At 45.2% G+C, this 26542-nt stretch overlaps 1 protein-coding gene and 1 long non-coding RNA gene across 2 annotated transcripts in view; one reads left to right on the top strand and one right to left on the bottom strand.

The window, feature by feature from the left end:
- TRPV4 (transient receptor potential cation channel subfamily V member 4) overlaps window positions 1-26542 on the top strand; it is a 139919-nt gene that overhangs the window by 106594 nt on the left and 6783 nt on the right. Inside the window, exons 7-13 of the mRNA XM_029571294.1 lie at window positions 2870-3049; window positions 11393-11551; window positions 12590-12682; window positions 14068-14141; window positions 15097-15262; window positions 19986-20052; window positions 24445-24758. Of these exons, the coding sequence (XP_029427154.1) occupies window positions 2870-3049; window positions 11393-11551; window positions 12590-12682; window positions 14068-14141; window positions 15097-15262; window positions 19986-20052; window positions 24445-24758 (1053 nt within the window). The remainder of the gene's footprint in view (window positions 1-2869; window positions 3050-11392; window positions 11552-12589; window positions 12683-14067; window positions 14142-15096; window positions 15263-19985; window positions 20053-24444; window positions 24759-26542) is intronic.
- LOC115073119 lies at window positions 12457-14329 on the bottom strand. The gene is made up of 2 exons (XR_003851935.1): window positions 14247-14329; window positions 12457-12715 (listed from the first exon to the last, which is right to left on the bottom strand). It is a non-coding gene; the product is annotated as an uncharacterized LOC115073119 (long non-coding RNA).

The following is a 26542-nucleotide window of genomic DNA, read 5'->3' as shown; positions in this document are numbered from 1 at the left end:
CAATTTTTATAAAAAAAATCTTTCAGGGTTTAGTAGTTTGATACTGGGAAAAGGTATATGAGGTGAATTAGGTGCTGAATTGTATGATACTGGTTGCAGCCCACTGTGGGCAAGAGCCTGTGGATTACACCGGTAGAGTATGATATAATCTGATACTCATTTCCCATATGGTATTTTTGTGAGTCCTTGGGGTTTTTTTTTAGTTTAGAGTTAATATTTACAGGACTTGTTTGCTCAGGTCTTTTTGGTGAAAAAAGATACCCGTGGGCTTTGCCTCAGTGCCGGCTCGTTTAAGAAATTGCCGCCTTTTCTGTTTTTGTGTAATTAAGAAGTTGCTGCCATCTCCTGGCCATTAAGAAGATACATTATTTTTCAGCTGGCTTGATCCTAACCTTCATTTAAGGTAGACATAGCATAGGAACACATAGGAAAGTTTTAACAGTTGAGATTCTTGTTAATAATCTCCTTAGGCAGTTGGTGTATGTAGAGTGACCGCCTTGCTTTGGGGAGGGATGATGTCCCATCCGATCCCTTCTGTTTCAGTCGATCTCTGGAGCCTGTCCCTCATCCCAACAACACATCCCAAGGGCCATTAGGCCACGTTAAGATTATGACATTCTGTACATGGGGGAGAGGGGGAAGGGAAAATTTTTAAAATATTTCCAAGCACCTATCCAGGAGGTTAGGTGCCTAGATCTCCAGGTTTGAAGCCTGGCCCAACAGAGTGGCTAAAAATAACTGTGTGTGAAACAGTGCGGCTATATGTGATATGTTATATAGAGAGATTTTGCTTTATGTTAATTTATATTACAAGAATGCCTTCCTTGTACCAAAGTACAACCCAAAGCAATTTATAAAGAAAAAAAAATAATAATACAATAATAATAAACATACATCAGTACTTCAGTAATCTACTTACATAAAGAAACAATAACATCAGGAAAATAAATTAATCTAAAACAGTTAATGTATCAAAAACACATCCGTATATCAAACTGAAACAACTTAAACCAAACCTGTTAGGGAGGATAAGCCATAAAACATCTAGCACAATATTTATTTAATAACATAATATGTTAAAGTAGGCATTCCCGGGGTTGTGTTTGGACTGGGGGAGAACTGAATTTTCAGATGTTCACTTGTCATTTCTCCCCTGCAATCTGTTGTTGCCAGGGCTTGGTTTCTGTGTTTCACAGTTACCCGGATACTTTTGTACCTGCAGACCTTTTGGTGATTTTCAAAAATAAACTACCTGGATAGTTTTTCTTTGATAACTGGCTAAAGGTACTCAAGCACAAAATTACCCACAGACTTTGCCACTCAAATTTGACTCCATCATCCAATCATAAGAAAATGTAAAATAGGGATAGAATGACATAGTGCTTGCTACAAGAGCATCAGTGGACTGGACCGAGCAACTTATTGTGCATTTTTAGACCAAATACTGTGCATTTACTGTGCTTTTGTTGAAACAAATTGGGAAATTTTAACAACATTTTCTGTGTCAATTCTTTTTAAAAACAATATGAAAAAATCCCATACAAATGCACATCCAAATGGCGCTGACCTCCCCACTCTTGCCATTTTGACTGGAGCCCTGGTGGGACAGGAGCAGCTGGGGATCGCTTCTGGCCCGTGAAAAAGCTGGAGGAGGTGGGGGCTGGAGTCCCAGTGGGTGGCAAGATCGTTGTTTTATTTTTCAGAATCACAGTTTTTGTGGCAGGAGAGGGGGGTCCCAGGGCTGGCTCATCTGCCTTTTATTTCTTTAAATACAAATCAAAACATTTTATAAAAAAACAAAGGAGCAAAATCCACAACCAAAGATTAAAAAAAAAAAAAAATCTTTGCTCACCCCTACTTACTTTATAGTAAACCTATCATATGCACTGCATTTTGACCTCTTCTTTACGTCCTTATAATAGTGCCTAGCATAAGGCAGTACAGTGGTAATTTTCAAAGGAGTCATAAGAAGATAAGAAGATGCCATGCTGGGTCAGACCAAGGGTCCATCCAGCCCAGCATCCTGTTTCCAACAGTGGCCAATCCAGGCCATAAGAACCTGGCAAGTACCCAAAAACTAAGTCTATTCCATGGTACTGTTGCTAGTAATGGCAGTGGCTATTTTCTAAGTCAACTTGATTAATAGCAGGTAATGGACTTCTCCTCCAAGAACTTATCCAATCCTTTTTTAAACACAGCTATACTAACTGCCCTAACCACACCCTCTGGCAACAAATTCCAGAGTTTAATTGTGCATTGAGTAAAAAAGAACTTTCTCCGATTAGTTTTAAATGTATTTCATGCTAACTTCATGGAGTGCCCACTAGTCCTTCTATAATCTGAAAGAGTAAATAACCAATTCACATTTACCCGTTCTAGTTCTCTCATGATTTTAAAGACCTCTATCATATCCTCCCTCAGCCGTTACTCATGTAAATGTAACATACTATCAGCAATTTTCAAAAGCCCATTTACACACATACAGGTGAATTTTCAAAGGAATTACACATGTAAATGTAACATACGGTCATAGCAATTTTTAAAAGCCATTTACCCATGTTAAGTGCACAAGGCGGGTAAAACCTATTGACAATTCAATAGCATATATTGTAGCAATTTTCAAAAGCCCGCTTACACAGGTAAAATGCATTTACACATGCAAAACCCAGTTTTAAACATGTAAATCCTTTTGAAAATTATCCCTTAAGTATTTATTTCAAGTAGCACTGGGAATGCCTAGAGTCTCAGTTAGGAAGTGGTGTGGAATTAAGGGAGACGGAAAGGCACTGAACTTGCCTCACGCTGATTAGTCTGGTTGGGTTCAGCGGAGACGGAGTTTTAACTTGGCCATGCCTTCTCCTTCGTGCAGGTGTTCCAGCACATCATCCGCCGAGAGATCAAGGATGAGGATGCCCGCCACCTCTCGCGGAAGTTCAGGGACTGGGCTTATGGACCAGTCTACTCCTCCCTCTACGACCTCTCCTCATTGGACACTTGTGGGGAGGAGGTCTCCGTGCTGGAAATTTTGGTGTACAACAGTAAAATAGAGGTAGGAGCAGAAGCAACACGCAGCAAAGCAAGGTCTACGTTGACCAACAGAGGACACAGAAACAGCCTCATCTAGGACACAGAAAAATACTAAAGCTGGGACATCTTGGTGGATTATGAGTACTTAACGTCTTTGTGCTTTATTGATGCAAGGGCATTCTTTAGACCAGCAGTTCTCAACCGGTGTGTCGCGGCACACCAGCGTGTCGCCAAGCACCGGCAGGTGTGTCGCGCACTTCCTGGTCTCCCGCTCTTCCCTCCCTCTCCTCACCCCAGAGAGACGCGCACAGTTCTTCAAGTAACACTGCTGCTGTTCCTGCCCGTGCTATCGGCACTTTCAAGCTCAGAGTGGAACGGCAGCAGTGTTGGTGGAAGCCAGTAACAGCAGCATGGCCTTTTCTTTGTCCCGCCCCTGCGGCCCGGAAGAGGAAATATTTACCAGGCACGCGGGAAGAAGAAAGGGCCATGCTGCTGCTGTCAAATATTAATTTGACAGCGGCAGCATGGCCCTTTCTTCTTCCCGCGTGCCTGGTAAATATTTTCTCTTCCAGTCCCAAGTCTCCCCCCCGCCCCGCGGTAAAAGGTAGCAATCAGCTGTTTGTCTGTGCTGCAATCCTCGCGACGCAGTGCAGTCAGCTGAGAATGTGGTCGTGGCAATTTCCTGCCGCGCAGCTAATTGAGAAATCTGTCGATTAGCTGCCTCGGGTCTGCGGCGTTTAACTTTTTTTTTTTTTTATATGGTCCCGCTGATGTCAGCAGGTTTAGGGCCTAAATCGTAAGCCCCCCCCCCCCCCAATGCTTTCTGCAGTTCTCCTCTCTCATCGTAGTAGCACTAGGCTCAGAAACTCATGTCTGCTCCAGCCCTTCCCCTCGGGAACACTTCCTGCCTCTCTTCAGGCTGCGATCAACTGGCTCCTGCCGATCAAAACGCAGCCTCTTCATACCGCGGGCAGCCTGTCATTGGTTTCCCGAGGCTCTGCACTTCCATAGCCTACAGCCGCTATTCTCAGCCCCTCCTCCCTGCACCCTCCGTACCATGGGAACGTCCCCTGGCTCCTGTAGCTGGAATCGCAATCTTTCTGCTCTTGGCCACTCACAATGGCCCACATAGAGAGACGGGGCTGACTCCCGCAGCCCTTGCACATCATGGCTACTCGATGGATTTCCCAAATAGCCACATGGCAGGAAATCCCCGCGGCCACATTCTCAGCTGACTGCTCTGTGCTGCGATGATCACAGCACAGACAAACAGCTGAGTGCTGCCTTCTTACCGCTGCGGGGCCGGAGGAGTCACCCCTGCTGCAGTTCTCAACTTGTCACAACTGCTTTAATAGCAGAATACCAGCTGCCTTGTGCAATAGCTGCCATGTGGGGTGGGGGTGAGTGAGAGAGACAGAGAGTGCCTGCATGTGTGTAAGTATGTGAGAGAATGTGTGTGATTGAGATTGTGTGTGTAAGAGAAAACAATGTGTGAAAGCAAGAGTCTGGTCAGGGAGGTGACTGGTGTGTGTATGAGAGAGAGATTGGTAAGGTAGGCGACTGGTGTATATGAGTGAATGAGATCAGTCAGGGGTGTGACTGGTGTGTGTGTGTGTGAGAGAGAAAGATTGGTTAGGGAGGTGACTGGTGTGTTTCTGACAGAAAGTGTGTATGTGTGTGTGAGACAGACAAGTCATGGACCCTAAGGAAGAGGAACGTCAGAACAGAGCTTCACCACCCATTGCTGCTTCTGGTATGTGCTAAGGCCTACAAGGGAAAGGAGTAGGAGAGTTGCCAGTGAGGGTAAGTAAAGGAGGCTTTTTAAGTTTATCTTTCTTGATTGACTGCCATTTTAATTATTGGGTATTATGTGATATGTCTGCTGTTTGAAATATTTTATTGGTGTTTAGGGAATTTTTAATAATTTTGTAAGTTTTTAATGATCAGATATTATTCTATTTATCAGCTGTTTTATATTTATTATTCTAGTTTTAGAATTATTATTTTATATTACTTGAGAAATGTATAAATAGAAATGTGGAGACAAAAACTGAATTGGAAACAGCAAGAAGCCAGACTGAGTGTATGCAGTGCAACAATGGGAAAACAAAATCATTAACTTGATGGTCACTTTATTCTGTATTTGGTGATGGTCTATCTGTGTTCTGCGTGTGTGACCCAGGTAAAGGTATTCTGCAAGCTTGTAGTTTCTGTGTAGGGATCTATAACAGCTTGGCTTGTTCTGGTTTTCCTCATAGGAGGTGTATTGGTGTTTAGGGCCTGGTTAAATATTTGTAATGTTGTCTTTTCATAGATAGGGTTGTTACTGTTTGAATGAGTTCCATAATGCAGATGTAACTTTTTGTGCATTAGTTTGTGTGCATTATTGCAGATCCTGGGAGTCTATTAGGTGCTATATTTCTGTTTCCATTTCTTCAGTTTTGCTCTGCATGCAGAGTAGCTTTTTTGGATCTCCATTCCAGTTTGTCTCCATATTTGTAATTTGCGGTCTTTCTGTACTTGGTGAAGGTCGATTCTATGTGTGTGACCGAGGTATTTTACTAGCATGTAGGCATTTGTATCAATATTATTTGTTGTGTTTTCTCAATAGGACATGTATTGGTGGTAAATTATTGTTTTTTCATAAGGAGGGGTATTGTGCCTGGTAGGAGAGAGTGTTTATGTTGCTGTTACTGAGATGACACCAGAAATCTTTTTTGCATGGTAAATTGAAAGGGGAATGGCCTAGTTCTGTTCTGCACCCATTGTTGGGGGGTCAGGGTGGATCCCGTAGATACAAAGTATATGTTTACATTTAGCCCTGTGACGGTCATGTGTTCAGTGTGTCACGCATGTGACAACTATCTATCAGGTGTGTCCCGACCGAAAAAAGGTTGAGAACCACTGCTTTAGACCATTCCCTCCTGTTTTTCTTTAGTCTGATTTAACACAACAAAACGCAGCATAGTGTTACGTACAACATGAAGAATCATTTCTGTTAGGGTTGACATAATCTCCCTTGATGTATGGTTAAAAAGAGAATTTCATATAACATTTGAAATTAGTGAATGAAGTCCAGAAATTCACGGTGCTGGAATCCCACACCTCCTCCTGTTGCGCAGATGTTGTGGCACGCATGGCTTTCTGGGTAAAAGCATTTGTCTCTGTTCTGTTGGGGGTGCACTTTTTAAATATTACTTACTTTTTATATATTTATATATTTCAAATTTTAGCCAAGAAATAACAAAACAAAATTATGCAAATACCTGGCGCAGTGCCCCTTCTCGCTTTGGGGTAAATTTTCACTAGTGTCCCAGCTTTTCACTAGTGTCCCCGCCTTTGTACGCGCGGGCGTACAAAGGCGGGGACACTAGTGTACCTTGCGTGCGTTGATGCCCGCGGCCTTCCCCCCGTACCTTCCCAGCCCACTCCGAAATTGGAGTGGCCTGGGAGGGAACTTCTCTTCCCCCATTCTAACCTTCCTACCCCTTCTCCTAACCTTCCCCCCCCAGCCCTACTCTTAAACCCCCCGACCTCTGTCTTACCTTTTGCGCCTGCCTCTGGGCAGGCGCAAGTTGTGTGCGCCAGCAGCCTGCCAGCACGCGATTCTCCGACACAGCGGCAAATGGCTGCTGTGTCGGGGTTTTACGCGCGTCGCCAGGCCTTTTAAAAATAAGCCTGGTGCGCGTAATCCCCCCTACGTGCATAAGGCTTTTAAAATCTGGCCCTTTGCCTACCAACTCTGCTGTGGATGTTGGGTATATGTGTTGGGTTGATATGAAAGTAGAGGGGGCAGGGCTGTGTAGAGGAGAGCCAGTTACCCCCTCCCCTCATTTTGGGGTGTGTGTGTATTTATGTGCCTTTTTTTTCTCTTCTTAGCCCCCTCCTCCTTCCATGTTCCTCTTTGTAGCCCTCTTCTCCCCCCCCCCCCCCATGTGTGTGCCTGTGGGGGGTGCTCTCTTTCCTCTTCTACTACTACTAAGTATTTCTATAGTGCTACACGACATACGCAGCGCTGTACAAACAACACATAAGAGTCAGTCCCTGCTCAACAGAGCTTACAATCTAATAAACATACAGGACAAGAGACTTAGGGTATTCATGAAGCAAGGCAATGGTTCAAAAGAAAATAAATTTAGTTAACAAGCCTAAAAGCAGATAATCAGGCATAAAATTTAAAAGCGGTTTCAAAAAGGTGGGCTTGAGATGGGATTTAAACATGGCAGGAGAGGGAGCCTGACTCACCAGTTCAGGAAGACTATTCCAAGCCCTCTGTGCAGCCAGGCAGAAAGCACAGAGTCTGGAACTGGTGGTAGAGGAGAAGGGCACAGCAGAGGCATGCTAAGGGAGGGCGAGGGGGGCAGTCCACCTTGGGTGGCAACAGGGGGAGGGGTGCCATTGTTGCCAGCAGGAAGATCCTGCGGCGGCGCAGTCAGTGATGTGACGGGGGAAACCTCACACCAAAAGCAAGGACCTTCAGAGGCAGAGGCCAGCGGTGCTGCCAGCATTTCCTGGAGCTGGCGCGGTGGCAAAGAACAGGCCCAGCGTTGCTGCTGGCACCCGGAGCACCGGCGGCAGAAAAAGAGGACCTGCAGTGCCACTGGTAGCCGAAGAAGGAAGAGACTAGCCCTGTGAGAGTAAGTGCCATTGTATGAAGGTGTGTGTCTGTGGGGGGAGGTGTGTGTATGAGGGTGTATGTGTGTGTGTGTGAGGGGATGTGTGTATGTGTGTATGAGGGTGTGTGTATGTGTGTATGAGGGTGTATGTGTGTGTGTGTATGTGTGTATGAGGGTGTATGTGTATGTGTGTGTATGTGTGTATGAGGTTGTATGTGTGTGTATATGAGGGTGTCTGTGAGTATGAGAGTGTGTATATGAGGGTGTTTGGGTGTGTGTGTGTATATGAGAGGATGCCTGTGTGTTTGAGACGGTGAGTGTATAGAAGAGTGAGTGTGTGTGTGCTGTGGCTGCATATGTATGAAAGGGTGCCTGTGTGTGGGAGTTGGGGAGGAGGTGAGAGAGAGAAAGCATGTGTGTGTGTGTGTCTGTGCGCGTGGGTGAGACAGGAATCCTATGTGAGAGATAAAGAGGAAGCGTGTATGTGGGAGAGAGACGGAGGAAACGTGTGTCTGTCTTTCACATACAGACACACACTCAAGCTCCCTCTGTCTCTCACCAAGGGGCGGATTTTCAGCGCCCTGCTCGCCTAAATCCGCCCAAAACCGGGCGGATTTAGACGAGCAGGGCCCTGCGCGCCGGTATGCCTACATTCAAAGAGGCCTACCGGCGCGCGCAGACCCCGGGACTCGCGTAAGTCCCGGGGTTTTCGGAGGGGGGCATGTCGGGGGGCGGGCCCGGTCGTCGCGGCGTTTCGGGGGCGTGTCAGCAGCGTTTTGGGGGCGGGTACGGGGGCGTGGCTACGGCCCGGGGCAGTCCGGGGGCATGGCCACGCCCTCCGTACCTGCCCCCAGGTTGCGGCCCGGCGCGCGGGGATTTACTTCTCCCTCCGGGAGGCGTAAATCCCCGGAGAAAGGTAAGGGGGGGGGGGTGTAGACAGGGCCGGGCGGGTGGGTTAGATAGAGGAAGGGAGGGGATGATGAGGGGAGGGCGTTAGAGGATTCCCTCCAAGGCCGCTCCGATTTCGGAGCGGCCTTGGAGGGAACGGGGGTAGGCAGCGCGGCTCGGCGTGCGCCGGCTATACAAAATCAATAGCCTTGCGCGCGCCGATCCAGGATTTTAGTGGATACGCGCGGCTCCGCGCGTATCTACTAAAATCCAGTGTACTTTTGCTTGAGTCTGATGCGCAAGCAAAAGTAGGCCAATTCGCGCTTTTTGAAAATCTACCCCCAAGCGTGTATGTGTGTGAGAGTCAGAGGGAGCATATTTTATTTGTGTCTCTGTGTGTGTGTGTGTACCCCCAATTCACGACAATCTCAGGGTGACAAGTAGGAGTAGAAGATTTTTAAAATCTTTGTTAGTTTTAATTACTGGGTGTTATTTGATGTCTGCTGTTTTGAAATATTTTATCAATGTTTAGGAAATTTTTAAAATTTGTACAGGAGCTTCTAATTATTGAATATTATTCTATTCATTAGCTGTTTTGAAATGTATATCTTTTAGTATGGTTTGATTATTCTGATTATTTATATTTCTTGATTGTATTGTTTTGAGGAATAGTGATTTTCTGCTTTTCCATTGTTGCACTGCATACAGAATCTGGCTTGTAGTTTCCAGTTCAGTTTTTGTGTGCGTGTGAGAAGAAGAGAGGAAGCGTGTGTGTGTGTGTGTGTGTGTGTGTGTGTGAGAGAGAGAGAGAGAGAGAGAAATGGAGGAAGCATGTCTGTGTGTGAAAGCGGTACAGATAAAGTATGTGTGTGTATCTTTCACACACGCACATTCTCCCTGTCTCTCACCAAGCATGTATGTGTGTGTACGAGAGAGAGGGAGCATATTGTGTGTGCACGTGTGCTCCCAGTCTACAAGAATCTCAGGTGACAGATATGGAGAGCGGGAGATTTTTAAACTCCTTATTAGGTGTTATTTGATGTGTCTGCTGATTTGAAATATTTTATCGATGTTTAGGAAATTTTAAAATGATATATTGGGGAGGGGGTGCCAAAGAGGTACCTACTCTAGGTATGCCTCAGGGGCACAGATAGGAGTGACTTATCCGACGAGGAGGGTGTAGAGAGAAGAGAGGTGGTGAGCTGCTGCAAAGTGAAGGCATTTGTAAGTGAGAGAGAGGAGCTTGAACTGTATGGGGGGGCGGATAGGGAGCCCATGCAGTGACTTCAAAAGAGGGGTTGTGTGAGCAGAGCAAATGGGGTGAAAGATAAGCCGTGTAGCTGAATTTAGGACAGATTCATGATTCAGTATCTCATATAAAATGGACAAAATCATTCCCAAGGAAACCCACAAAAGAAAAGGGAAGAACAAGGGAAAAAATACACACAGGGAAAAAAATCATAATCAATCAGCTAACAAACTAATGTAACAAGATGTGGTCTCGCTCCATGGTGAGACCGCACCTTGAATACTGTGTACAATTCTGGTCGCCGCATCTCAAAAAAGATATAATTGCGATGGAGAAGGTACAGAGAAGGGCTACCAAAATGATAAGGGGAATGGAACAGCTCCCCTATGAAGAAAGACTAAAGAGGTTAGGACTTTTCAGCTTGGAGAAGAGACGGCTGAGGGGGGATATGATAGAGGTGTTTAAAATCATGAGAGGTCTAGAACGGGTAGATGTGAATCAGTTATTTACTCTTTCGGATAGTAGAAAGACTAGGGGGCACTCCATGAAGTTAGCATGGGGCACATTTAAAACTAATCGGAGAAAGTTCTTTTTTACTCAACGCACAATTAAACTCTGGAATTTGTTGCCAGAGGATGTGGTTAGTGCAGTTAGTATAGCTGTGTTTAAAAAAGGATTGGATAAGTTCTTGGAGGAGAAGTCCATTACCTGCTATTAAGTTCACTTAGAGAATAGCCACTGCCATTAGCAATGGTTACATGGAATAGACTTAGTTTTTGGGTACTTGCCAGGTTCTTATGGCCTGGATTGGCCACTGTTAGAAACAGGATGCTGGGCTTGATGGACCCTTGGTCTGACCCATTATGGCATTTTCTTATGTTCTTAAAGCAGGGGGCACTCATTTGTAAAGCTGACATCATCTTATGCATAGGCTCCTTCTGGTTATTAGCAGCGATTTATAAGATTTGCTACCGGTTTGCGCAGATAGGCTTGAGGACAGCTCACCCTCCTGGCTCTTATGGAAAAAATATGTACACAAGACTCTTGCGTGGTAGCAGGCTCCGTGGGCAGCAGGTAGTATTGGAGAATAAAAGAGAACCTTGAGCACTGCAGGATGATCCTTCAGCTTGGGTTTTCTGCAGAGGACTGTGAACAACATGGTAGGGAAGCGGAGTAGATTTTCCTCCGAGGGTGAGCAGGCTGGCAGCCCTCACATGTGGGCTACATCATCCGATGGAGCCTGGCACGCAACTTTAATTTCAAAGCTTCTAGAGCTTTTGAGTATGCTCCATCCCAACAGGTTTTCAGGATATCTATAGTAAATGAGTGTGAGATGAATTTGCATACTTCAGAGCCCCAGTGATTATAAATCTATCTGATGCATATTCTTTGTAGATATTCTGGAAACCTGACTGGCTGTGGGGTCAGTAGGACGAGTATGGGAAGACCTGTGCTAAGGATATCAATGTGGAATCACCATGCGCTCAGGTGCTTCCAAAGCCCTTGAGAAGTACCTGGGTGGAAAGGACGGGACGCTAGCACAGCACTTGCATATCCTCTCTTGTGTTGTGAGAGAGCAGGAGGGTGAGATTCTTTTTCTTGTCTCTCACAGAATCGTCATGAAATGTTAGCCGTGGAGCCAATCAATGAACTCCTGCGGGACAAATGGAGGAAGTTTGGAGCCGTTTCCTTCTATATCAGCGTCATCTCCTACCTCATTGCCATGATCATCTTTACGCTAATTGCATACTATAGGCCATTGGAGGGCCCGGTGAGGAACCTATATAGTTTCCATGTCTAAACACCTTTCTGAATTACTGGGCAGGGGCTGTAGAAGGGGCTCACTTTTGATCTTTTTAAGGTTTGTAGGCACACAGGTAAGACAGGCCTTAACCATGCAATAATGAGTGGAGCTTCCCGTACTCACATGGGAGCATGCGCGACCAGAACAGATAATGATGTGTCTGCTGATTGCTCTCATTAGCAGGTACTAGCATCCCAAGGGAAGGTCTTATCGCGTAAACAAATCAGTAGTATATGTGCTGACTGTCCCTTGGGAGAAAAAGTGAAAATGTATTTTTAGAAATGTTTCCTTAACATTTAGAGTAGGAAGCTTGGGGCAGACCTTTAGAGGATGGATGTTTCTATGGTGCAGTAATCCCTTGTATGATTTAAAAAGAGCTGATTATAACGACACTGACGCAAATTCATAACCTTCAACTCACCAGTCACCAATTCTGTTGGAAGTTTTCTCTCTCTCGCTCTCTTATCCCCACACCTTTTTGACTAAAGTAGAATGTAGATTTTTTGCAGTCACATACTGTAACTTGGGGACAGATGTACTAAAGGGTTTTTCCAATTTTGGGTCTGTGGGGAGAAATGCATCATTCTCTGGCCCTTAGAAGCAGTAGAATCTGTCTTAGACAATTCTGTATGACCCTTCTACTGCTTGCACCAGCTACTGTGCAACAGCTAGGACCCCATAAGAAAATGTCACCATAACTGGGTCACGTCTTGCCTTGTGCCACAAGAAAATTACAAGGACATTTCTCTTAATCCACAGTAATCTCCATGACTGTAAGGTCAGAGTGTTAAGAGGATTGCAGCGTCTGAAGACATCTGCATCTTGTTCACATGCTCCACTCTGAAATAACTCCATCGTGGAGAAGCAACATGTCGAAATTCTTTTTCAACTTGTTTTTAATATTCTGACTATTTAACCTACAGCTCAGGTTCATTGTTCAAGGGTGGCATTGATGGTCCTTTGAGTTGTCTTGCTTTGACCCTGGATTCCTCTTCTTCCCTGTAGCCCCCGTATCCCTACAAGACGATGAGAGATTACTTGCGTTTGGCTGGAGAAATCATTACTCTGTGCACGGGTGTTTTATTCTTCTTCACCAATGTAAGTTCCCGTCCCAAGCTTCCTTCTATTTTCCTAAATCCAAGGGAAAAATCTATGAATCCACAATGTACATGCGTGACAGTTTAATTATGGTAATATTTATATTTGCTGCATCAGTGTACACAAGACTGTGGTTTCTGGTTACTCCTTTGGGCCTGCAGCTCAACTGGAACCAGGACTGGGAACTGGCACACTGAACCTTAATTTTAAACTACTCAGGGAGTTTCCCCCCTATTTTATAACCCCTCTTACCTGGCAGGCTTTGTATGGTCATTGCCTTGGCTGGACCGGGCGCCATGCACCAGGGTTGCCTCTGGAACTCTGCAGTCATGGGCCCTGGGTGCGGACACGGGCGTCTTCCATCTGCAATGACCATGACTCCCTCTGCAGCATCCCCATCTCCAGCCTACCTGAGGAGTGAAAGACCCAACTCAGAAGACCTTCTGCATGGTAGTGCACAACACTTGCCACCTGAGCCACTGGTCCAGCCAATTTTTTCTTTTCCAATACATCCTCTGCTCACAGTCCACCCTCCGTGCCCCTGATTTTCTTCCATTTTTCGTTTTTAAATACATTCCTCTTTGCCTCAACCTACCAGCCCATATGACTACAAGTAATGGTTCCCTTGCTGGCTAAGAGTCAGAAGGGAGTCTCTTGTGCCCTCTTTCCACCAATAGGGGTCGTCACACTAGACTCCTATAGACTTCTAATCTCCCCATGGCCCAAGCACATCAGTTTCTTGATGCCAGAGTCCTACAAAACAGGAGATCTGAGCAGCAGTCTCCTGTGCCACAGTGCTATACTCAGCCACATGGTCAGCTGCTTCTCTTACTTTCATGAACTGCAAGCATAGGGTTAACAGCATTTTGACACTACTCCCAGCATGCTCCAAGCTACTGCTTTATGACCATGACCTTGTAGGTTTGGTACTCTAACCAAATAAGTTGAGCCAGGCTTGGTTTTGCTCAGCTGCATGCAGGGAGTTGTAGTTTTGATTTTTGTAGGTAAATCTATAGAACTACAACTCCAGGCATGCAATGGGGCAAAACTAGTACTGGATTAAGAAGTTTGCTTGAACTGTTGTGAGGTGGTAGCCCTTTGACTTTGGAGTGCAGTTGGAAGCAGAGAGAGACAAAAACCCAAGAATTTGGAAATAGTCAAAATGCATGAAATAATGGTATTTAATGGTAAGAATAAACCTGCAAGTCATGTTTGCCTCAGAGGTGGGAGGAAACTGCTGTCTTGTATGAAGTTTTAGGGCAGACAGGCTGGGTTGGGCTTTACATTTTATGAGGTTTTCATTGAACAGATCTTGACGTTTCCTTCAGTTTACCTGAAGTGTTCCCTCTTTCTTTTTGTGTGTGTTTCATGTTTTTCTCCTGCAGATAAAAGATTTATTCATGAAGAAATGCCCAGGCGTTAATTCCCTTTTTATAGATGGCTCATTCCAGTTACTATAGTAAGTATGAATGTGCATTGCCAGGTACACTCCTCAAACATTTTCTGAGCAAAGTCAGATTTTTTGTTTTCAATTCCCAGTATCGAGGTTGTGCATGGCCCATACCTTTTCACCACCAGGTCTCTTTGAGAGCAGAGGATGCAGGCGGGGCTCGAGGGAGAGGATACGCTGCATATTCAGGTGGTAGCAGACACCTGCTGATGTTCTGAGCTGACAGCAGCATGCTAGGTACCTTTTATAAGGGTTCAACCAATGACATCACAATGGCCTTCCATATCCCGCAATCGGAAGGAGCTTTCTGACCTCATGGCTCATCTGCTGCCATCACAAACAGACGCTCCCAACAGCAACGTAGCCTAGCTCAGCTCAAGCTTTTTGACGTCCTAAGCTGCCCTTTTCCTCTGCCCTTTAATGTATTAGTGTTTATAATAAATTAAAAACAACGATTCAAAAACCTAACAATATACAGACACTGCAGACAGCAAAACACACATTATGAACGGTGTCCAGGAAGGACCAGCCCCTCTGATTATTATAATAATGTTCCTTTTCTGACTCCCTTTTGGAAGCTATCCAACAGATCAGGCACCAAGCTGGATGCCCGACTTTGCACCCCAGAAGTAGCTGTGATTATTTATTATAATATCAAATTATATTTGAGATCCTTTTTTTTGTGTGTGCATAAAACAGTGCCATACAAAAGTGGAATATAAATGGAAAATGTCCTCATTGGAATGATACTGAATCCCTCCCCGTTCTCGTTTAGTTGAAAACACGAGACGTTTTAAGGAAGGAAGTCAAGATGTAGTCAGCTTTCTTCTGGTCCTGTTGCCTTTTCCTTCCCTGGGTAAACGTGATCTTCATCTTTCTCATCAGGATGGGCCATGCCTTGGGCTGATGGCTCGGCTCTTGCTTGCACCCATTCAAGGCGTCACCTTCTCCTCTTCCTTTCCAGTTTCATATACTCGGTCCTGGTGCTCATCACAGCCGCTCTGTACCTGGCCGGTATCGAGGCGTACCTTGCTGTCATGGTTTTTGCTCTGGTCCTGGGCTGGATGAATGCTCTGTACTTCACCCGAGGGCTGAAACTGACAGGGACCTACAGCATCATGCTCCAGAAGGTAAAAAAAAGGGAGATGGGCCAGGCACTGCCGCCTCTGGGACGGAAGTGACACAAGGTCCTGTCCCCTTCAGAGCCTACTATGCAATCTAAAGAACAAGTAAGAAAAATGTGTGCACGTGAACGTGCAAGCGCGCTCACTATGGCAGTCCCAGCAGATTGCTGAACAAAACATGCCTGTGCTGAAGGCGTGAATGATTCAGTATTGCAAGATTTTGATTTATGTCGATCCTTGAAAGGGTGATTTTATAACGGGCTGCATAAATTTGCAGGCAGTTATGGGTGCAAGTTACACTGATTTTCAAAGCATACGTACATGTGTAAGATCACCCCTGGAACGTCTCCCCCCATGCATGTAAATGTGCATGGATACTGTGTATGTGCAGAATTTTACACACGTATCGGTGGCACCAAAGGGCAATTTCTGCAGGCAAAGCTCTACTTTTCCCGCAGAAGACCGTTTGAGAATCTCTCTCTGTGTGTATCGTTGGATGAACACGAGTGTGTTGACTTTGGGAAGTGCTGAGTAATTAAATAATCATAATATTATAACTTTCGGGAAACGGAGGCTAAAGAGAATCCATTGATGCAAAGAGGAAGCAGGCACGAAAAGTTTGTCATTGGCCCAGTATGCGAGCGTAACCTTGTGCGCTGTACTTATGCTGCAGTCAGCATGCATTGTCTACCCCGTCCATTAGCTGCATCCATAGTAATCGGAGGCGTCCCAGAGTTCATCAAGCTGCCCTCAGATAGAAAAGGGCAAAGGAGAGGATTTCTGGTTTTCTGTTCTGTAAATAAATGGTGATTACTCCTCCTGTACAGTCCAAACTCTCACTTTCAGTGACTCTCTCCCACAGTTCTGGTTTTTAATGATAGTTGCAGTTTGGCCTCTCCAGGAGGCCAAAATGAGTTTGGATGAGTGGCGTGCATGTAAAAAGGGTTGCAGTGTCTGCTTGCTTTTCTTTTGGTGCACGTTATCTTTTTTTCTCCCCCATTTTCCCCTCATTTCTGTGCACCCCCAGGTCCCCGCCACAGACGGTAGTTCATTCTAGCGCCCTCCCAGAATTGCCCCTGTGATCAGGAAGAGGGGGAGCGGCAGCAGCGGACGGCGTTGACCCTCTCTCTCTGCGGGACTGAGCACGCCGTCTCTGGGGTAACACCCTGGACCCTGCAGCTTGAACCAGGAGGCCACCCCTCTGCAGGGCATTGTGAAACACCCTCCCGCAACAATCAAGTGTCAGGCTTTTCCCAGCCCTTTTCCCAGCCCTTTTCTGCTATGCACGTACAGCTTCATTTATTAACACAAAACGATCATTAAATAAGAGAGATCTCATTCTCCATCACTACAGACAGAGCAACTGGAAGCAGAGAAACACTGAAAGCAGGGACTAAGTTTTAGTTGTTTTAAATTATTATTATTATTATTAAGTCTGCCCAGATAAGTCATTAAAGATAGAGCCGCACACAGAGAATGATGAAGAGCCTCTGGGGCTGATCCTTTCTGGTTTTGAGCATTAGCGGTGATGAGAAATTAACATTTACAGAAGTGACCTGATGGTGGCAGCACAGACTCAAGGCCACGTCTAGAGATGCAAGCAAGAATAGTGATGCAGGCAGTACACAGTGTCCATTACTGGGGGATCTTGCAGATTATGCACAAAAATGGATTTGGAGCGGTGTTGGGGGCCCGTACTTAAAAAAAAAAAGATCATTTAGCATCTTTTAATGGATGATGAATGGAAGCCTGCGAGGCAGAGGTAACAAAGCAAAGCTTAGATTCCTCTGCTGAATGATTTGGAGCGCATAAATCCTTGTGAAGTTCTTGGGCCGTCCTGAGCCATACAGTGGAAGCATCAAGGAGCCATGGGAGCTGCAGCCCAACCACACTGGCGGGGTAAAAACGAGGTTGATGCAGGTGGAATGAATGAATGAACCTGCCTAAGTGGATTTTCAGCCAGCTGAAGGTACGCACCTACAGTTAACGGTGGCAAAACAAGGCATTCCCCAGGACGTAACTGGGCCGGTGGGAGAAAACTGTGCATGCACATTAAAGTTTCAGAAATGCCCGCGCGTAGCGGTTGCCCAAGCTTTTTGGTTGAGATCATTTAAGTATCTGCGCACACTTTTCACTGCAGAACGGGCTGATATGCCAACGCAAAGCCCAGGTAGACCTTGTCTTTGAATATTGTCTGGATTTTGTGCAGGCTGAGAAGATGACTCCTTAGTTTATTTATTCCATTTACTTGTCAGCTTTCCAAGCCAGGCTCCCGGTGGGGTAACCATACTGGTTAGTTTACATAATTTACTTTGGGGTAAGCCACAGCTATCCCTGGGTAGGGAAAGGTTCTGTGTACGATGAGAGAGGGGGAGAGGGCAAGGTGGGGTTGGATGGAGGGATGGATTGATTGATTTTGCATCAATGTGTTTTTTATTGTAGCCGTTTTGTCTCACTGATAAGCGGAAACCAAATCTAAATAAATAGTTCACAAAATTACAATAAATAATTAGGTGCTGTAAAGAAGTGCATGTTAGATCCTTCTTAAAAGTCCATTTAGCCTGGCCCATCTTAGGACAGCCTGCAAGAGAATCCTAGGTGCAGGGCATTTCCCCTGGGGAGAGGGCTAGGAAGGTAGGGTCCCTGAAAGGAGAAGAGGCCAGATTAGGAGAAAGGAGGAACTTTGCTAAATGATATCAGGCCGATACAATAAAGCGCGGCCGCGGTTACCCTGCTTCTAACCCGCTTTGTACCCACAATTTGGCCGCGTAAGTCCAACCCGCGATTCACTATCCCTTTTAACCCATCCTTACCGCCTCTTTAAATCAACCGGTAACCCTTTCCGCCCACGGCATGTATATGAGATGTAAACGATCAGATTAGCTATTCCCTCCCATACAGTAACGTGCGCCCCAATTATCGCCTTTTTAACCTGCAGTTTTGCCGCATGTGTAACCTGCTAATTTACCGCCTACCCTTACCCCTGCGTTAGTGTGGAGCGTCAGGTCAGAGAGACGAAATTTCACGGGCAAACGACCCCCTCACCCCCTGGGACAAGACCTTTAGAGGAGCCAGGATTGGGCAAACTTTCCCCCAGCCCCCGCTCACCTGCCCTGGTCGCGCGCTGACAGCTCCGGAGCAGGAAGGAAGGACCTGTTGTTTCCAAGCATAACCTAAACTCTTGCCTGCCCAACCTAAAATCCAACGCACCGGGAAAGCCACTCTTCAGATCGTGACTAATCCCATCAATGGAAGGACGAAAGTTTTTTTAAGCGTCCCAGTTCCTCTCTCCACTATATCAATGCATTCTCCTTTTCACTGCAATGCGAACAGTATTCTGAAAATAACTTTCAAACCCAGGGTGGTGGAGCATTGTTGTGCTTGATAAAACCTGCACTCAACAGGATCGGGCAAACTTTCCCCCAGCCCCCGCTCACCTGCCCTGGCCGCGTCCATGGGTGCCGGTCTCCGGAGCAGCCCCAGTCCTCTCCCCTCCTCCCGGGGGCAGCCGGCGGTGAGAGCGAGAGCGGCTGCAGCAGCCCGGGGCGGATCGGGCGCTCGCCATGCGAGGCGGCTGCATGTCTTTTTCCCGCAGTGCTGAGGTAAACAGGCTCGAGCTTTGTTAATTTTGGATTGTAGCTCATAAAAACTGCAAAAGGATAGGCAGAATGCGGACTGAATCTGTCCTCTGGCAAGTCAGAGGCCGCTCCCAGTGTCACAGGCGCCCTAGGGAAAATGGACTCCATTAGTTGCACTTTACTCCCTGAAGCTCTCCTGGACAAGTCTTGAGCTGTGCTGCCAGAGGGCAGGGGGGAGGGAGATATGGGATCATATTTAGAGATTTTATAGGCATACCTACCACAAGGATGGTTCTCAGCTGGGCAGACTAGATGGGCCTTCTTGTTTTTTAGCTACCATCACTTACAGTATTTCTCTATTTAAATAAATGCGTATTCACTGCAGGATCAAGAGGAAGCTGAAACTGAGCAGTGTGACAGTCACCTCCCAGCCCTGCACCCACCCCGTATCCCCAGCAATTAGCACATTAATAAAGTGTATTGCTGAAGGCAGGGTAGGCTGTTTCTTGGGTCAGGAATCTCTTTATTTTGTTTTTTCCCCCTTCCATCCCTCCTACCCCCCATAAGAAGGTACGACCAGGCGGTGCCTCCTCCAAGGTTGCCCACCTTATTACCTTTCATTGGATGGAAGGAAGCCACCTTCCCCGGCTCCCTGAGTGCACCGCCTCTACTGCAAGCCCAGCATCAACCCGCCCTAACTAGGAGAGGATTTGAACCTGGATCCCTCATGTTGCAACTCAAGACCAGCCCGGAGCCTTTATTTTATTTAAATTTTGGAGCAGTGCTGAAATCAAGTTCTCTTCTCCAAATAGCTGCAGCCAGTGTGGGTCACAGGTTCATGTTGAAGGTTAAAAAAAAAAAAAAAAAAAAAATCAATACGGTTCATGAACCGACAGTTTGAGCGTGAACGTTAGTGTTATCGGCTTTTAATGAACTGGAAGATAATGGCGTTCAGAAAACACGAGGGATCTGTGCCGAAAGCAGCAGGTGGAAAGGTTATTTGACTAGCTAACGCCAGTTTTAGGAAGGCTTTCGAGAGGGCACAGATGATGCATACCACAAATCTGTTGTTTATCCATTAGCCTCATGAAAGATTGACGATGGACTGGAAGGCAATGTGTCTAAGCTGCCGGTCTCCTTTTGCTTTTCAGATTCTGTTTAAAGACCTGTTCCGCTTCCTGCTGGTGTATCTGCTCTTCATGATAGGATATGCTTCAGGTGAGGCTCTCAGTTTTCATGCCGAGCGAAACCCTTTATCAACAACTTCTATGCAGAATTTTGTCCAAAACATCAACTTAAAAAAACAAACAGACCTGCGTTTTTGCTGATGGAGAAATGCTCTGTTGAAATGCCTGCTTCCCGTCTAAAACTTCCTTTGGGATAGCAACTCCTTCCCTTCTTTCTGGCTCCTGCTTTTCCTACCTAAGAGCCTTGGCATGTTGGCAGGGGTGGCCAACTCCGGTCCTGGAGAGCCACAAACAGGCCAGGTTTTCAGAATATCCACAATGAGTATGCATGAGAGAGATTTGCACACACTGCTTCCATGGTATGCAAATCTACCTCATGCATACTAATTATGAATATCCTGAAAACCTGGCCTGTTTGTGGCTCTCCAGGACCGGAGTTGGCCACCCCTGCATGTTGGTATTCCCTGTGAGAAACCTTTATGGAGGTGAGTATTCACGTATATGTCGCAAGGTGCTGCTTGCTATTTGGTATAGGTCATTTTGCCATGATAATTTTAAATCAAAAAAGCATGCATGTATATCCCTACCCCGCTCAGACTCCACCCCCTGGAATTCCTCTCCCCTGTGCACATAATTTCACGTGTATATTGGTTGCATGATTTTCTAAAGGGCCATTTCTGGGGGTAAAGCGCTATTTCTTTTATCTGCAGAAGGTCCCTTTTGAAAGTTACCTCCAAAGGCAGCAATAAGCAAACTGCCGCATTGGTACAAATCTTGCAGAGGCTTTTTACATGCATGGTTTGTGCCTGTAATCAAAGCAAAACCTTGCATGGGTTTCATTATTATCCCTGGGTAAATAATCCACAGAAGTTTGCATCTGCTTTCTCTGCGGGGACCCTTTTGCATTGGAAACAACCCACCCCGGTTTGATTCTACAAAACGAAGCATGTTGTTGCCTAGCCCGAGCTCTCCCTGTCCTCTGGGCGTGCTTTTGCACAATGCAGAGAAAAGGGTGAGCAATTTTCCAAGCCCCCATGTCCATGGGGAAAATCATTTTTTTTTCGTACCTGTGGAAATGGCTTTGAGTTTTGTTCTTCCCGAGGATTGATCCTTGCCCTTGGTGCAGTGTATGCAGAGGTCCAGCTTTCTATGAAAGCTCATGCCCATGCTTCTTTTGTGTCTATGGATTCCCAATGATCAGGATGTTCAGTTCTCCTCAGCTCAACCCCAGGGGAAAGAACAGGACAGAACCAGATTAAAGTGGATGTTTGCAAAATGTTCCCATGATGCTTTTGAAAGAGAACATGGGTGAAGGTTCAGCGTACTAAAGCCAAGAGAATATTACATTCAACCTCACTATTGTGATGCTGATAATATAAATCAAGCTGTTGTTGTGTTGCTTGGTGACAGTGCACAGAGAGCTCAGGGTAGACCAGTGAAGGTTACAAAGTTTGACCTCGGTAAGCAATCATACGTTGATGAACTCGGAGGGGTTACCCAGAGATACCTTGCTCCAATCACAAACTTTTTCTTAACCAAGGAATAAACAGGCCTTGAGTCTGGAGTCTTGTTTACAAGGTGTCCCTGACCCAAGGGTCAGAGCATAAGCAGAAGCAGCAAGACCATCTTCTGTTGAACAGAAATCTTAAATACCGGTATGCAGCAAGCATTCTAGTCTTCCATCGATTTTGATCCGCAGGAAAGATGGCATCTGCAGCTCATTACTAACTGAACATCTCAAGAGTCACTTAGAAATTTGGACTTGGAGTTGTTGGGTTATTTTCAAGTTCTTTGCCTTTTGCCCTCTACAGTTTCACAGCTCTTCTGAAAATAATCATGTTTGTCATTCAGAAATTTCATATTATATACACTGGATCTTATTGGTCCAGATTGACTCTGACATCACAGGTATCCAGTCAGATATTAAGCTGGATCAATTTCATTGTGACTTTGCTCCAAGCATGACCAAATGAGATGTTTGCTTTTTGCATGCCTTTATCTAGTACCTGCAGGAGTACATCTGAAGCTGAGAAAATGTACATTTTGCTATGTTTAAAACCAAGAAGCAGAGATCCAGCATAACAAGCATTTACAGCAAAGAAAGCTTTCTGCTTCAACTCCTTGTAAAATAGAGGACAAGCCAGTATTCCTGATAGGGCCCAGGCTTTTATATCAGAAGGCTCTGGTGAGCTTTGCAGTACAAATTTTCAGAAGAGCTTGGACAGGATTGTACACATACACCAATATGTACGCAGAACACATAACACTGTGCTCAGGCACACATCTCAACTCACACACAAGTGCACTGATCAAACACATAAACAAGTTCACTTAACACCAATGACAAGAGCTCCTACATTAAGGGGGCAATCTTCAAGATCACATCTAGGGGCAAAGTCCTCATATAATTATGCATCTGTGGATCTGGTGGGCAACTTTCAAACATAACTATGCATAAGAAATTGCCATACTGGGTCAGACCAAGGGTCCATCAAGCCCAGCATCCTGTTTCCAACAGTGGCCAATCTAGACTACAAGTACCTGGCAAGTACCCAAAAACTAAGTCTATTCCATGTTACTGATGCCAGTAATAGCAGTGGCTATTCTCTAAGTCAACTTGAATAATAGCAGGTAATGGACTTCTCCTCCAAGAACTTATCCAAACCTTTTTTAAACCCAGCTACACTGACTGCACTAACCACATCCTCTGGCAACAAATTCCAGAGCTTAATTGTGCGTTGAGTGAAAAAGAATTGACTCTAATTAGTTTTAAATGTGCTACTTCATAGAGTACCCCTTAGACCTTCTATTATCCGAAAGAGTAAATAACCGATTCACATTTACCTATTGTAGACCTCTCGTGATTTTAAAGACCTCTATTATATCCCCCCCCCTCAGCCGTCTCTTCTCCAAGCTGAACAGCTCTAACCTCTTTAGCCTTTCTCATAGGGAAGATGTTCCTTCCCCTTTATCATTTTGGTCGCCCTTCTCTATCACAACTGTATATTTTTTGAGATGCGGCGACCAGAATTGTACATAGCACTCAAGGTGTGATCTCACCATGGAGCAATACAGAGACATTATGATATTTTCCGTTTTATTCACCATTCCCTTCCTAATAATTCCTAACATTCTGTTTGCTTTTTTGACTCCGCAGCACCCTCAGACAACGATTTTCCTGGGTGGTAGCTCCTAATACGGAATATAACATTGTGTAACTACAGCATAGATTACTTTTCCCTATATGCATCACCTTGCACTTGTCCACATGTCCACATTAAATTTCATCTTCCATTTGGATGCCCAGTCTTCCTGTCTCACAAGGTCCTCCTGCAATTTATCACAATCCACTTGTGATTTAACTATTCTGAATAATTTTGTATCATTTGCAAATTTGATTACTTCACTTGTCATATTCTTTTCCAGACCATTTATAACTATATTGAAAAGCACCATTCCAAGTTCAGATCCCCAAGGCACTCCACTGTTTACCCTTTTTATTGAACATTTAATCCTACTCTCTGTTTCCTGTCTTTTAACCAATTTGTAATCCACGAAAGGACATCGCCTCCTATCCCATGACTTTTTTGTTTTCTTAGAAGCCTCTCATGAGGGTCTTTGTCAGTCGCCTTCTGAAAATCCAAATACACTACATTTACTGGTTCACCTTTATCCACATGTTTATTAACCCTTTCAAAAAAAATGAAGCAGATTTGTGAGGCTAGACTTGCCTTGGGTAAATCCATGCTGTGTTCCATTAAATCATGTCTTTCTATATGCTCTGTGATTTTGATCTTTAGAATAGTTTCCACTATTTTTCCCAGCACTGAAGTCAGGCTCACTGATCTATAGTTTCCTGGATCGCCCCTGGAGCCCTTTTTAAATATTGGGGTTACATTGGCCACCCTCCAGTCTTCAGGTACAATGGATGATTTTAAAGATAGTTTACAAATTTTAATAGATCTGAAATTTCATTTTTTAGTTCCTTCAGTACCCTAGGATGCATATCATCCAGTCCAGGGGATTTGCTACTCTTTAGTTTGTCAGTCTGGCCTACTACATCACTCCCCAGATTTTGCATCTCTTTTTTCTGTGGGTGGAGGTGGGGGAGGAGAGAACACATGTACATTAGAAATTTCCATTCTGCATAGGCTCCTGAACGTGCCTCCTCTGGGGAATAACCTCTTCTAAATGCAGCTAAATAAGTGTGCGTCTTGGGAACCCTGTATCTAATTTTTAGCCAATCTGAGGAGTGAAATTTCCAGGCAGGCCAGTTTACCTGAGGAAATGGCTCGTTGTCCAAACAAATTAATGAAAACTCAATCTTGAGCTCCCAAGTTGGACTTCATTCAGATTTGAAAGTCACTTGTTGATATAATGTGTTTGCACTGAGGTAAGGTCATGTTTGGTCTTCTCTTCTCAGCTCTGGTATCATTACTGAACCCCTGTGCCGGGGAAGAAATCTGCCATAACGTGTCCAACTGCACCCTGCCCGAGTACCCTTCCTGCCGAGACAGCAGCACGTTCAGCAAATTCCTCCTTGATCTCTTCAAGTTGACCATTGGCATGGGTGACCTCGAGATGATCAACAGTGCCAAGTACCCAGCAGTCTTCATTATCCTGCTGGTCACCTACATCATCCTGACCTTTGTGCTGCTCCTCAACATGTTAATCGCCTTGATGGGGGAGACTGTCGGGCAGGTGTCAAAGGAAAGCAAGCAAATATGGAAATTGCAGGTAATGCTCCATCAAAGAGCACTCGTTAAAAAGGCGAGCGGAGGCTGTAATCATGTAGGCTGTTGATGGCAATGCAATCAAAACTGTGCAATCAAACTGGAATTATTTTCTCTCTTTTTTTTTTTAAGATTTTATATAACTTTAATAGAGAATGCTGTTAACATGGAAAGAACTTGTGTAATTGTGATGGCATCCATGCCATACCTTATATCCCACTTCACTATTAACATTTGAAACAGCAGTTTAATCTTTATTTATGTTGCTTCCTTTGAAATGTAAATGAGTTGCAGACATTTTATGTATTCATTTATTTATTTACTGGGAGGTTCATATTCAAATGCCATTTAGACAGATAACATAATAGTTATCTGTCTAAATGGGAGGGGTTGCGTTATCCAGCTAATCTAGCCAAATATTGGGTATATCCGACTAGTAGGCCTAAAGTTAATTGGCCTCATGTGGCCAATAACTCGCTATCTTCAGAGATATCCAGGTAAGTAGTGCATCTTAGGGAAAAAAAACCATAAATCGCAGGGCTCCTGGCCCAATGCCCACACCCCACCACCACAGGATCTACCTCCCTCCCCACTCAGTGGTACCCAAAACCTGCCCTGAATATTTAAAAGTTAGAAACTCGCAAAGTTCCTAACAAACATTGCCGCCAATTCGTGCCTTCCCTGCCCCATCCCCGCTAAAAAAAACCAAAATTATTTCCAGCTTCCTCCCACAGTCAGCCCCCTCCCCCAACCCTGGCTCTCACTTTTTCTCCCATCCACCTTTACCTCCAAAAGTGGCCCATTTCTGTGTATTTCCAGCGTAAGTTAGTCTATTACCTAAATAATGTTTCTAGCATAGGTTAGTCTATTACTACGTAATGCTTCCAGCGTTAGTCTATTACTTACATAACACTTCCTGCGTAAGTTAGTCTATTACCTACGTAACGCTTCCAGCCTAAGTTAATCTATTACCTACGTAACGCTCCCAGCGTAAGTTAGTCTATTACCTACGTAACGCTGCCAGTGGAAGTTAGTCTGGAAGCTGGAAGCAGCCAGGATTGCTGAGAACAGCAATCCCAGCTCATAGGCCACTTTTGGAGGTAATGGGTGGGTGGGAGGGTAAGAGCCAGGGTTGGGGGAGGAGGTTGACTGGGTGAGGAAGCTGGAAGTTTAGCAGGAGGGAGGGGGGAGGCTCAGGCCGGTGGTGATGTTTTTTTTAGGAACTTTGCAAGTTTAAAACTTTTATACATTCAGGTCAGGTTTTGGGTATTGCGGAGTAGGGAAGGAGGTAGAACCATGCGGCAGTGGGGGGTGGGCATTGGAACTTATGGGGTTGTTTTATCCTAAGGTGCACTACTCTTCTGGATATCTCTGAAAATATCCGGGTAAGTAATGAGTTATCTGGCCACATGAGGCCGGTTAATTTTAGGTCTAACTGGCCGTATTCAATCAAGGGCCAGTTAGGGTTGAAGTTTTCCAGCTATAGTAGCCAGACAATTTTTAAAGATGTTTATCCCGCTGGATATATTGGACAAGTTACCTGGCTAAGAGTAGCTGCATTACTTGTCTTCTAAATGGCCTCTTATTTTCTTACAAGATTCATATCTCACATTGTCCCAAAGAAGTTAAAAAGGTAAGAGAGAGGAAATGGAAGGGTTAGAGACCGAGGTGAAATGGAGAGGAAGGAGAAAGGTGAAGAGATGGTGGTGGATGGGAGAAAGAGATGGACAGAAGGGGGGAAAATGGAGAGGAACCGGATCGGCAGCTCAGTTCTTTTTTCCCCCTTGG

Source organism: Rhinatrema bivittatum, chromosome 11 (genome assembly GCF_901001135.1).
Source record: "Rhinatrema bivittatum chromosome 11, aRhiBiv1.1, whole genome shotgun sequence".
Classification (NCBI taxonomy): Eukaryota; Metazoa; Chordata; class Amphibia; order Gymnophiona; family Rhinatrematidae; genus Rhinatrema; species Rhinatrema bivittatum.
This window is presented reverse-complemented; position numbering and strand designations above follow the sequence as displayed.